Consider the following 13,017-nt stretch of genomic DNA (forward strand, 5'->3'; position numbering starts at 1 on the left):
TCTACCAACAATATCAAAATTGCAAGCAAGGGGTGGGGATTGTAAATGACTACACGGAAGAGTTTTATCGCCTAAATGCTCGTAATAATCTTTCGGAGACGGAGGGACAACAAATTGCAAGATATGTGGGGGGCTTGCGTGTGGCCATCCAGGACAAGGTTTCTTTGCACACTGTGTGGTCTCTTTCGGAAGCAGTTAATTTAGCTATAAATATTGAAATGCAACTGGCCAGGCCACCACCAAGGATATCGAACCAAGTACCACAAGTAACGCCTGCCATCCAGCAACAATCTAGTGACTCATGGCCTCCACCATATAGCTCCAGTACGCAAAACACAAAAGCTCCAGTACATAAAGAAGGGGGAAGCAATAATCCTTACACTCGACCTATGATGGGGAAATGCTTTCGGTGCAATCAACCAGGGCATCGATCCAATGAGTGCCCCACACGCCGTTCGGTTCATGTAATAGAAGAGGGTGAAGAGGACCCGAAAGAGGGGAAAAAAGTGAAGAAGACGAAGTATAGGAATTTGTTGAAGGAGATGAAGGAGAACCAGTCAGTTGTGTCGTCCAGCGAGTTCGACTAGCTCCGAAAATAGAAGAAAAAAATCAACGACATTCTATTTTTAAGACACGATGCACTATTAGAAACAAGGTATGCAAAGTAATTATTGACAGCGGAAGTTGAGAAAATATAGTATCAAGAGCCCTTGTTAATGCACTGGAATTAAAGGTGGACAAACATCCACGTCCTTATAAGATCAGCTGGATCCGAAAGGGAGCAGAAACCAGGATTAGTAGTATTTGTTGTGTGCTTTTCTCCATCGAGAAATACTACCAAGATCCATGTGCGATGTGGTTGATATGGATGTTTGTCATATTCTACTCGGGAGGCCTTGGCAGTTCGACATGGATGCCATCTACAAGGGACGCGACAACATTTACTCCTTTTGGTGGCATGATTGGAAGATAGTGTTGATACCCATGGGGGACAAAGGTCCCAACTCCTTACAGGTTGAAGAAAAAACTACTCTGTTTACTGTAAGCGAGAACCACTTCCTTGAAGAGGCCAAAGAGTTGGGAGAAATATGGACATTGGTAGTAAAAGGAGAGAGGTTGTTGAGTCCCCTGACATACCCCCACAGATACAGTATCTATTGACTGAGTTTGAAGGCCTCGCACCACCTAAACTACCTGAGGGATTGTCACCAATGCGGGATGTCCAACATCATGTTGACTTAGTTCCTGGGGCAAGTTTGCCGAATCTGCCACACTACAGGATGAGCTCCAATGAACACAATATCTTACAAGGACAAGTGGAAGACCTCCTTCGCAAGGGACTGATACGAGAGAGTATGAGCCCGTGCGCCGTGCCCGCATTGATCACGCCAAAGAAATATAGGAGTTGGCGGATGTGTGTAGACAGCCGCGCCATCAACAAAATAACGGTCAAATACCGGTTCCCTATTCCCCAATTAACTGATTTGTTGGACATGCTTGCAGGGTCCAATATTTTCTCAAAGATTGACTTACGAAGTGGGTATCATCAAATACGCATTTGGCCGGGCGATGAGTGGAAAATGGCTTTCAAAACCAAAGAAGCCTTGTATGAGTGGCTGGTAATGACATTTGGCCTCTCTAAAGCGCCAAGCACTTTCATGCGCGTCATGCACCAAGTCCTCAAGCCCTTCATCGGAAAATTTGTGGTGGTCTATTTTGATGACATTCTCATTTACAGCAGAATGATCATTTGAGTCATCTCAGAGAAGCTTTATCCGCACTTTTCCATCACAAGTTATTTATTAACTTGAAAAAATGCACCTACTTGAGTAGCAGGTTGTTGTTTCTAGAGTTTGTGGTGAGTGCTGAAGGAATACACGTTGATGAAGAGAAGGTGCGTGCGATATGCGACTGGCCGACCCCCACCACTGTCACCCAAGTTTGCAGCTTCCATGGCTTAGCAACCTTCTATTGCAAGTTTATATGGAATTTCAGTTCCTTGGCAGCCCCCATTATTGAATGTATGAAGAAAGGGCATTTCTTGTGGGGAAAAGAGCAAGATGATAGCTTCAGCATTATTAAGGAAAAGCTGTCAACTGCACCAGTGCTCGCCGTCCCAAGTTTTGATAAACTTTTTGAAGTTGAGTGCGACGCCTCCATAGTCAGCATAGGCGCTGTCTTGTTCCAAGAGGGGCGTCCTGTGGAGTTCTTCAGTGAAAAATTAAATGAACCCAGACACAAATGGACCACCTGTGAGCTAGAATTCTATGCAATTATAAGCAATGTTTTGAATACCGTACCGGATGATGTACCGGTCAAGATACTGGAACGAAATATTTCGGTACCAGTACCGTTTCGGGATAGCGTTTCGGGATAATATTTCGAAATACTCGATATATAAATAAATTATATATAAAAATTATATTCCAAAATAATAGTCTATATATAAATAAATTATATATAAATACATATATATATATAAATTATAAATAGTCTAGTTTGAATTGTGGGTTAAAAAATAAGCTTGTAGTTTGAAAAAATGAAAAAAAAAAAAAAACACACTGGCTGAAATATCGGCCGAAATTCAGACTGGTACAGGCCGAAATTGAGGTCAGTATGAAATAGATATAGTACCTGTACCGACCGGACGGCCAGTACGAAAAATTTCGATCGTATAGGCCGGTACGGTACGAAATTTAAAACTACGGTTATAAGGTCTTTGAAACATTGGGAGCACTACCTGATTCAGCGTGAATTCATTCTCTACAGCGATCACCACGCATTGAAGTTCATTAATACCCAGAACAGCTTGAACCGTATGCACGCTAGGTGGATTGGTTTTATGCAAAAATTCAAAATTCATTGGTGCCCAAACATAAATTTGGGCAGCAAAACAAAGTAGCTGATGCTCTCAGTCGACGTGCATCCGTGCTCATAACCATGAAGACTAAGATCACCGGTTTTGAGCAACTCAAAGAAATGTATCTTGACGATGAAGACTTTGCTGAAATTTGGAAGCAGTGTGCGTCTGGGCATCCACAAGCAGATTTTCATATACAAGAGGGATACCTCTTTTGTGGGAATCAACTTTGCCTTCCTCGGACATCTTTCCATGAATATGTTCTACGTGAATTGCATGGGAGAGGATTAGGAGGCCATGTGGGTGGCGATAAGACAATTTCCCTAGTGACCGAGCAGTATTTCTAGCCTCAATTGAGAAGAGATGTCAGAAGGTTTGTGCAAAGGTGTCCCGTTTGTCAAGTGAAGAAAGGTCAAGTGCAAAACACAGGACTTTACACACCATTGCCTATTCCTCAGAACATTTGGGAGGATTTGAGTATGGACTTCGTGCTCGGGTTGCTGCGGACTCAACGCGGTGTTGATTCTATTTTTGTAGTCGTTGACAGATTTTCAAAAATGGCACACTTCATTCCTTCCCGAAAGACGTCGAATGCATCAAGTGTCGCTCATTTGTTCTTCAAAGAAGTTGTCCGCTTACATGGTGTCCCAAAGACAAATACCTCTGACCGAGACACCAAATTCCTTAGACATTTCTGGATCACATTGTGGAGAAAGTTTGGGACCTCCCTCAAGTATAGCAGTACCTGTCACCCATAAACCGATGGCCAGACTGAGGTAACCAACAGGACACTGGGTAACATGTTGCGTTGTATCTCTAGTGAAACCGAAGCAATGGGATGTGAGTCTCCCGCAAGTTGAGTTTGCTTTCAATAGCATGAATAATCGATCAACTGGGAAGAGCCCTTTCGAAATAGTCTACACTAGACCTCCAAGATTTGCCCTTGACTTGGTTACTCTTCCAAAGACCCCTGGGATGAGCGTGGTAGCTAAAAATTTGGTAGAAAAAATTCGAGAGGTGTAAGCTGAGGTGCGTGACAACCTGGAAAAGGCCAACATGAAGTACAAGCATACTGCAGATAAGTATAGGCGAGCCAAGATATTCAAAGAAGGAGACCTAGTGTTGGTTCATTTAGGGAAGAATCGTTTTCCCGCAGGCACCTACGGCAAATTACAAAATAGAAAGTATGGCCCTTGTTGCATCTTAAAAAAAATTAGTGATAACGCCTACGTGGTGGAACTTCCAGAAGACATGTCCATCTCCCCCACTTTTAATGTAGATGACTTGTTTGAGTATCACCGTCCTGATGAGCAACTTAATGCAGATATAAACTTTGAGACGAGTTTTATTCTAAGTGACAGGGAATTGATGCAGGATGTGGATACAACCAACGTGGCAGCTGCTTCCTATGATGTTGGAACATTTTAAGTGATTGGCTTTCCAACCATGCACCATGTTAAATGAGGGATACGGCGTCAACTTGCCTTTGGAATTGTTTCCGTTTTCATGATGATTTACTTTAGTTTATTGTTTCTTTTACTAAGTATATCATTTTTTTCAATTATCAACTTTCCTTTTGTGATTTCCATATATATTTGGCTATTGTTGTAATGAAGAATAATGAAAATTTTGGAATAAGAAAGTAGTGTTAATTTTTCTGCAATTCGGCGTCAACTTTCGGAAGAAATAGTTCTTCCGTTGCTCCTCTGTTTTATTCATAAACTCCACTTTCTCTGTTTGTTAACTTTGAACGTCTTCCACTACGCCAATTACATTATGAAATTATGTCAATTTGTAAATATTTTACTTGAGTGGAAAAATTCATCTAAAAAGAGGGTGTCAAAGAAACCATAGAAGACCTACTAATTAATGTTAAATGAAAATTACTAAAACTTGATCATACATATCATTTTTCATTTAATAAATTTAACATAATAATAGATATTATCATATTACTTAATATTTTTTAAGCTTATCAAAACTTATTAATTTAAGCTTTTAAGATAACTCAAGAGTCAACATGATATCGTCGAAGTCCTAACTTCAAACCTGTCATAATGGAATATATATTACCAATTTATCACTTTAAGCTAACCAATAAAAATCCGAAAACAATTTTTGACTGAACAAACAAAAACCAAATTACTAATTCTGATTTCTGAGGCACACGTACACTTTCAAAGAAAATTACTAACTTGACCAATAACTTGGCTTCGGAGACAAAGATTAAGGACATGTTTGAATGCTTAGAATATTTTAGGATTTTGTAAATAATAGTTAAATGATTTAAGTAAAGATGTTTTTATTATGTTTTGAGAAATGAAAACAAAAAAAAAATTGCATAAAAATATATTTGGAAATAATACTGTTATTAGAGTTCTTGAAAGTGAATATAGATCATAAAATTAAAAATTGGTTTGAATATAATTTCTTAATATAATTTTTGTTAAATTTGTAAAAGTTGTATTAATTTTTGTCATGTTTAAGTAATAATTAGATAATTATTAGATGAATAAGTTGAAAATTTGAGAATATAATAACTTAATTTGAAATTAGAAAGTGTTTTGTATTTGAGTGATGTTTGGAAATGAAGTAGCAAGAAAATTTTAAGAATTTTGAGAGAATTCCATGTTTGCCAAACATGCCCTTAATCAAAATAGTCTGAATAGATACTTTGACCTAGTCTTCGGGGCATGCAATTACATCGTTCTTTCTTATCCATTGCCAACGCATAACTAAGACTGGAAAATTATTCCGTTCTTCGACGTTAAGTTCATTTTATAATTTGCATGAACCTTTTGGGTATTGACTTGAAAAAAAAGAAAAAAATGTGATGAGTGAAGGCTGAAAAAAAAATGAGATCATAGATATATCGTCATACTAATTTTCCAGGCTTGCGTATGAGTGAAGGCTGCTTTGAAGTTGTGAAGGCAACGCAAATGGGTGAACAAAGCCGGGTATATACACTAGGTAGACCCTTTATTTGAAGGAAAACTAAACATATTGTGCTCCAAGGGAGCATTAGACATGCATACATACATTTATATTATAAGAGTAATTAATCAATATTTTTATTAAACTTTTTTGAACAATATTAGATATAGTCTTATAGTGTATAAATTTCGTGTATAATTTTTAAAAAATAGTAGAGCCCATCATCAAAAAGTAGATTTTTTTAGCGCTGAGTCTCAAATTTATCCACATTTTTTAAAAGAAGTGTATCGGGTTTGCATATCCTATAACTATACAAATCATTTCTTGTTCATCACGTACTATTTTCTATTAATAAGTTAGCTTCTTTGGATAAATGGTATTATTTTTATCATGCATTTAGAGAGTTTTTTCCCCCGCAATTGGTGAGAAAGTTCTTAAACCAACTAAAATGGAGATTGACCGTTGACAAGGACTGTCGAGAAGGAAATTGACGAGGATAATTGCCAAAAAACCTTCATGTGGATAAAATAGAAAAAATAATCTTGGAAATCAGACAGCATCATATTATGGATCTGAGAGTTTATTATGAGGGAGGGTGTGAAAGGGAAAGGTTGCTGCATGCCATTGAAGAAGTACTATATATGGAATATTGAACATATGGAAAATGCTACTTAGACCGATCGGCTGTCATTATGATTTTTTTTATTTTTTATTTTTTGAACTTAATGGTTAAAAAAATGATTATTAGTGAATTAATATATTTTTTAAATTTTTTAAAAATGTTTTAAACTATATAAAAAATGATTGAAATAAAAAAAAAAAAAAAAAACGCATTTGCACTTGTCAGCCAACTTTCTCAATTAGAAATGTCGTCTCAATAGCATTATCCTTGAACATATAGGTTAGAAGAAAATAAAAAACAGAGATAAGTTTCTAGTCCTTTTAATATAGGCTGAGGACAGAGTACTCAAATATTTAAAAACATGATCCTAGATAATTGTTCTTATACTTCAACGGTATCTTCGAAGAACGCATTATTTTTGTTTTCGTATTAAGTGGAAGAAGCTAACCCAATTGTTAGAAATAAAGAAATGATAAATTCACCGAAAAAATGCCTCGAAAGTGTGTCCCGAAGTAATTTTTAATGATGCTATGAATTTTTTATTTTTCAAAAATTATTTATGATAATTAAAAAAGAAAATAAAAAATAAAAATAAAAATAAAAAAATGAAATGCACTTATGGGACACACTTTTGGGATACTTTTTCGGTGAGTGTAGTCGTGTTACTCTTAGAAATATTAGAAGCAGAGATGAATAAGCTACCTGAAGACACTCCTCCAGTATTACGATATCAAAAAAATCTTTACAACCTTCTAACACTTCACATTATTTTTAATTTTTATTATTTTTTTCTTTTATCAAATATTTATTATATAAATAATGAATAGAAAATTTGAAATAATTTAAAAAGAATAAACTCAAAAAAAATTTAAAAAAAAATATTAAAAATTTAAAAAAATGTAGAATGTGGAGTGTGGTGGAGGTTGTGTAGCAAAGCTCTTATGATATTCCTGTAACCCAATTGGAAACATTGAAGTCTGAAGACTGTTTCGCATCTCTTCCACAATTTTGGATAGAATTTTGTAGGATACTTAGCAAAGACCAATAGGTTTGAAATTTGAAAGTAAAACAAAACATAACGTGGGTTTAACTAATCCATTAATTACAAAGAAAATGCTGCCAACATAATGGGAAATTCAGTGAGCGACGAGGTCCAAAAAGTAGGATGTTTTGTTAACCTGCACAGAAAATTAGCACAGATACATCATACGGTAAGTACCAAAGCGCGGTATATAAGTTGCTGGCCTTCAAGCTTTGTATCCATGTCTTGGTTTTATCCATTACCCTTACGTTGTTACATTTCTTCCCAAAATAAGAGCCTTTTGTGCGCACTTATATCCTTGAGTTTGATGATATTTCACTTATTGAAGAAAAATACACACAAACATTGTTGCTATACGTTCAATTTCTCGCTTTCCTGTAGTGACCAGCTTTGTGGCATCGAAGGCTATACATCAAAACACCGGGACTCCTAGTTTGTATCCAAGTTATTTTATCCATTTGGCATTGCAGGCTTGCAGCGCTTTAATATCTGCACTTCGCTCCTTACGTCCTTGATTTTTTACTTGTGTGTATTCGAGTTATTGGCATTGCAGCATACCTCCATTGTTGTCTTCCGCTCTGCCACATTTATTTTCCAATAGCCGTTTTGCTGTCTGTCATCCTTGCTATTTTGCTTAATATATAATCTACATAGTCATCTGCTTCTTTTACTTTCGATCCTCTGCTTTCCAAACCAATGTCTAGCGTTCTCTTAGCAATATTGGACCCCATTGATTCTTTACTTCTTGCACCAGGCACCCTTAGCCAACCCAACAAGAGATGGCACTCCGCTTTTGTGACCATATATTGTTCTAGAGCCCTACTATCTTTCTTCAACAATTCTCTAACCCATAAGAAAAAAATTGAGGTTTCACGCATTCCTTCTTTCCTTACAGTGGATTTCAAAGCGGACTCTAATTTCAAAATTGATCAAACAAGTCTCACTAAGCTCGTGAAAGACAAAAATGTCGAAAACCTCGAAAACATTGGAGGAGTTCTAAGAGTAGCATCTACTCTTGAAACCAATGTTGAATTCGGGATTCCTGCTGATCTTGTAGACATTGCTCACCGTCACGAGGCTTTTGGCCAAAACACCTATGAAAGACCTCCTACAAAGAGCTTCTTCAATTTCATAGTGGAAGCCTTCAAGGATCTTACCATTTTCATCCTTTTAGGATGTGCTGCATTATCTCTTGCATTTGGCATAAAAGAGCATGGAATAAAAGAAGGATGGTACGATGGCGGAAGCATATTTGTTGCTATATTTCTTGTCATTGTTGTTTCTTCCACAAGTAACTTTAGGCAAAATAGACAATTTGACAAGTTATCCAAAGTCAGCAACAACATCCAAGTTGATGTTGTGAGAGCTGGGAGACGTCAACAGATATCGGTATTTGAAATTGTTGTTGGAGATGTCGTTTGCTTAAAGATTGGAGATCAAGTACCGGCAGATGGGCTATTCTTAGACGGGCACTCATTGCAAGTGGACGAATCGAGCATGACAGGGGAGAGTGAACCCGGAGAAGTAAATTGCAGTCATCCATTTTTTATTTCCGGTACAAAGGTTGTGGATGGATATGCTCGAATGCTTGTCACTTCGGTTGGCATGAACACAACATGGGGCGAGATGATGAGCTCAATCAACCGAGACACCAACGAACAGACACCTTTACAAGCTCGCCTCAACAAGCTAACTTCATCAATAGGCAAGGTTGGTTTGGCAGTTGCATTTCTAGTTCTCGTAGTCTTGTTGGTTCGCTACTTCACAGGAAATACAGAAGATGAGAAAGGCAATAGGGAGTTCAATGGCAGCAAGACCAAGGTCGATGACATAGTGAATGCTGTAGTAAAGATAGTAGCTGCTGCAATTACTATAGTTGTGGTTGCAATTCCAGAAGGATTGCCCCTCGCTGTCACGCTTACACTTGCTTATTCCATGAAGAGAATGATGGCGGATCAGGCAATGGTTCGGAAGCTTTCTGCCTGTGAGACCATGGGTTCTGCCACCACCATTTGTACTGACAAAACAGGCACTCTCACACTAAACCAAATGAAGGTGACAAAGTTTTGGCTTGGGAAAGAATCTTTTTTGGCAAATGCTTACTCGTCAATTGCTCCATATATTCTTGAATTGTTCCACGAAGGAGTTGCTTTGAACACAACTGGTAGTGTTTTCAGGCCTAATTCAGGATCTGTAATCGAGTTCTCAGGCAGTCCCACTGAAAAGGCAATTCTTTCATGGGCTGTTCTGGAGCTAAACATGGAAATGAAGCAATTGAAGCAAAGTCGAACAATTATTTTCATCGAAGCATTCAATTCCAAGAAGAAAAGAAGCGGGGTCCTGATGAGGAGAATGGTAGACAACACAACCCATGTACACTGGAAAGGAGCTGCAGAGATGATACTGAAGATGTGTTCAAGCTATTATGATGCTTCTGGAATTATTAAATATCTAGATGACGGTGAGAAGATGAAATTTGAGAAAATTATTGAAGGTATGGCAGCGAGCAGCCTCCGATGCATTGCTTTTGCGCATAAAGAAGTTTCAGAAGAATCTAATGGAGATGATGAAGAATGTAAAAAGCTAGAAGAAGATGGTTTGACCCTTTTAGGATTGGTGGGAATTAAGGACCCATGCCGTCCAGGGGTGAAGAAAGCTGTGGAAGATTGCCAATATGCTGGTGTCAACATCAAAATGATCACTGGAGACAATATTTTCACGGCTAAAGCTATAGCCACTGAATGTGGGATACTAATGCCTGGTCAGGACATTCTCGGCGGAGCAGTAGTAGAAGGCGAGGAATTTAGAAACTACACACCAGAGGAGAGACTGGAAAAGGTTGATAAAATTTGTGTGATGGCAAGATCCTCTCCCTTTGACAAACTTCTGATGGTAGAATGCTTGAAACAGAAAGGGCATGTGGTTGCAGTTACAGGGGATGGCACAAATGATGCACCGGCGTTAAAAGAAGCCGATATAGGACTTTCAATGGGGATTCAAGGAACCGAGGTAGCCAAGGAAAGCTCAGACATCGTCATTTTGGATGACAATTTTGCTTCCGTGGCCACAGTTGTCATGTGGGGAAGGTGTGTCTATAACAACATTCAGAAGTTCATCCAATTCCAACTCACCGTAAATGTTGCTGCTCTGGTGATCAACTTTGTGGCAGCAGTTTCAGCTGGTGAGGTCCCGTTAACAACAGTGCAATTATTGTGGGTGAACTTGATTATGGACACTTTGGGTGCTCTGGCTCTTGCAACTGAGAAGCCAACCAAGGAGCTGATGGAAAGACCGCCTGTCGGTTGGACTGAGCCACTTATTACCAACATTATGTGGAGGAACCTCTTAGCCCAAGCTTTATATCAGATAGCCATCCTCTTGACCTTACAATTTAAAGGTCAGTCCATCTTTGATGTGACTGAGAAGGTAAAAGACACTCTGATCTTTAACACTTTTGTTCTTTGCCAAGTCTTCAACGAATTCAACGCAAGGAAGCTCGAGAAGAAGAACGTCTTCAAGGGAATACACAGGAATAGGTTGTTTTTGGGGATCATTGCGATAACAATAGTTCTCCAGGTAGTCATGGTAGAGTTTTTGAAGAAGTTTGCAGATACAGAAAGGTTGAATTGGGTGCAATGGTGTTCATGCATTGGACTTGCAGCAGTAGCTTGGCCAATCGGTTGGATTGTCAAGTGGATACCTGTTCCACAGAGACCAATTTTCAGCTACCTAAAGATGAAAAAGATATAAAATGCTGCCACTCAAATGCGCATCTGGTCTCTTTTTATACTAGTTTAGTTCTCCCATTCTATACCAAATATGATATGTGAGCACTAATGTCGTTTGTTCAATAATATAATTCTCTTTGCTCATGCATCGAGGGAAGTTTCAATAAAAATGTCTTTTGGGAATGTCTGTTTATGTGCTTAAAACGCAAATACAGCCTGGGCATTAGTTGAATCGGCATATGTTTTCAGTTCTCTGTGTTTCTTTTACCTTCGTCTAATTAATGGGAGTCCAACCCACTAGCTCATCTTTCGTCCTGCTCTGATAGAGGTAAAGCCTTCAGTTAAATTAGAGCTTATTGATCCATGGGAACCCATTCGTACAATAGATTCGGGCAAAAATAAACAACAATGTAATTTCAGCGAACACATATGGTTCGATTCTGTAAGAAACGGATCATGAAGGTAGTCTGTGTTTCATTCATGGACATGGTTTCGTGCAGGCTCAATCTCGGCACGGTAATTAAAAAGTAAACCATCTTGTGGTGCGGAAATCGAACACACAACCTGATCTTCTGTTGACTCTAAAAAGAAAAAAAAAAAAAGGAACATTTAAGCCCATGCATGAATATCTACAGTCACAGGACGACGGGGGCTTCCCTCACCCACCCACCAAATCGGGGGTATGATAAGATAAAAAGATTTGTAATTATGGCGAACACATGACGTGCGGTGCGAGTACATGGTGTAATGGAACTAAATCCTAATGGACATGATTCATGAACGTTGGTTGCTTTTCGTGGCAATCGGATGGGATTTGTTCGTGGAAAAGCTATAGAAGAATTTCAAAATTATGAACGTTATGGGTAAAAAGTCTACAAATGTTTTGTGAGAGATACGTTTAGATAGTGAGAAGTGTTGAGAATATTTATAAATAGTAGTGAAAAAGTAATGAAAAAGTAATAATAAAATATTGAATAGTAATAAAAAATAGGTGAAAAGTAATGAATAGTAGAAAAGTAGGTAAAAAATAATAATAAAGTAAAGAATAGTAGTGAGAGTACTTGAAGCACTTGCCAAACATATTCTGATGGAATTATAAGTAGTGGTTAAGTACTCGGGAGTTGTGGCATGTGGTATATGGAAGATTATTGAGATGAAATTTTAAGTCGGCTAGCTGGGCTTAATGTTTCTCTCATTCACTGCTATAGAGAATGTAACTCGGTTGCCGATGGGTTTGCTGAAATGGGTGCTAAAGGTCAATCTGGATCTTGGTTTTCTTTATCTGAGCTGCCTGCTACTATTAGAGGTAATATCCAGCTAAACAGAGGGGGTCTTCCCTATATTCGGAAAACTCGACAACGTTGCTAGTGGGTTATATGCGCTGGTTTATGTCCAGGTATGTCTTTCTTTGCACTCAGTCAGCTTCTTTTCTTACTCTATGTTTGTGCAGGTTTTTTTTTTTTTTTTGCAGGTGTGGCTTTGAGTTCTTTTATTTTTTTGTTTTTTTTGAAGTTCCAATTGTACTGTGGTTGAGTTTATTTGGTTTTTTTTTGAGGTCTGATTTTTTTTTTTGGGTTCAATTCAATATTTGTATTTCCCAGGCCTCGGGTTGTAATCACGGTATTCTTCCGTCACAAGTAAGGGTTTATTAATAAAATTGGGATGTGGCTGCTATGTGGGTGGCTTCCTGCTCTTCCTAAAAAAAAAAAAAAGATAAAAAAAAAACTATCTTTTGGTACTTATTATTATTTTTTTTTAACTTTTTTAGATTTTAGTTTAATATTTTGGTAGGTTAGATATATATAGCCATTGTTACTTTTAACTTCTGCAT

At 37.9% G+C, this 13,017-nt stretch overlaps 1 protein-coding gene across 1 annotated transcript; it reads left to right on the forward strand.

Moving 5' to 3' along the window:
- Positions 1–8,154: 8,154 nt before the first annotated feature.
- LOC108989440 (putative calcium-transporting ATPase 13, plasma membrane-type) lies at positions 8,155–11,280 on the forward strand. Its single transcript, XM_035692516.1, has 2 exons — positions 8,155–8,266; positions 8,366–11,280. The coding sequence occupies exons 1-2, from the start codon at positions 8,155–8,157 to the stop codon at positions 11,206–11,208; spliced, it is 2,955 nt and encodes a 984-aa protein (XP_035548409.1). The 3' UTR covers positions 11,209–11,280.
- The last annotated feature ends 1,737 nt before the right edge of the window (positions 11,281–13,017 follow it).

Source organism: Juglans regia, chromosome 7, assembly GCF_001411555.2.
Source record: "Juglans regia cultivar Chandler chromosome 7, Walnut 2.0, whole genome shotgun sequence".
Taxonomy (NCBI): Eukaryota; Viridiplantae; Streptophyta; class Magnoliopsida; order Fagales; family Juglandaceae; genus Juglans; species Juglans regia.

What these genes read in the sequence shown, in the direction of transcription:
- LOC108989440 (XM_035692516.1), top strand. Translation starts at nt 8,155, where the DNA reads ATGTCTAGCGTTCTCTTAGCAATATTGGACCCCATTGATTCTTTACTT. An exon ending in CGCTTTTGTGACCATATATT is followed by an intron (nt 8,267 to 8,365) that starts GTTCTAGAGCCC and finishes TGGATTTCAAAG; the next exon opens with CGGACTCTAATTTCAAAATT.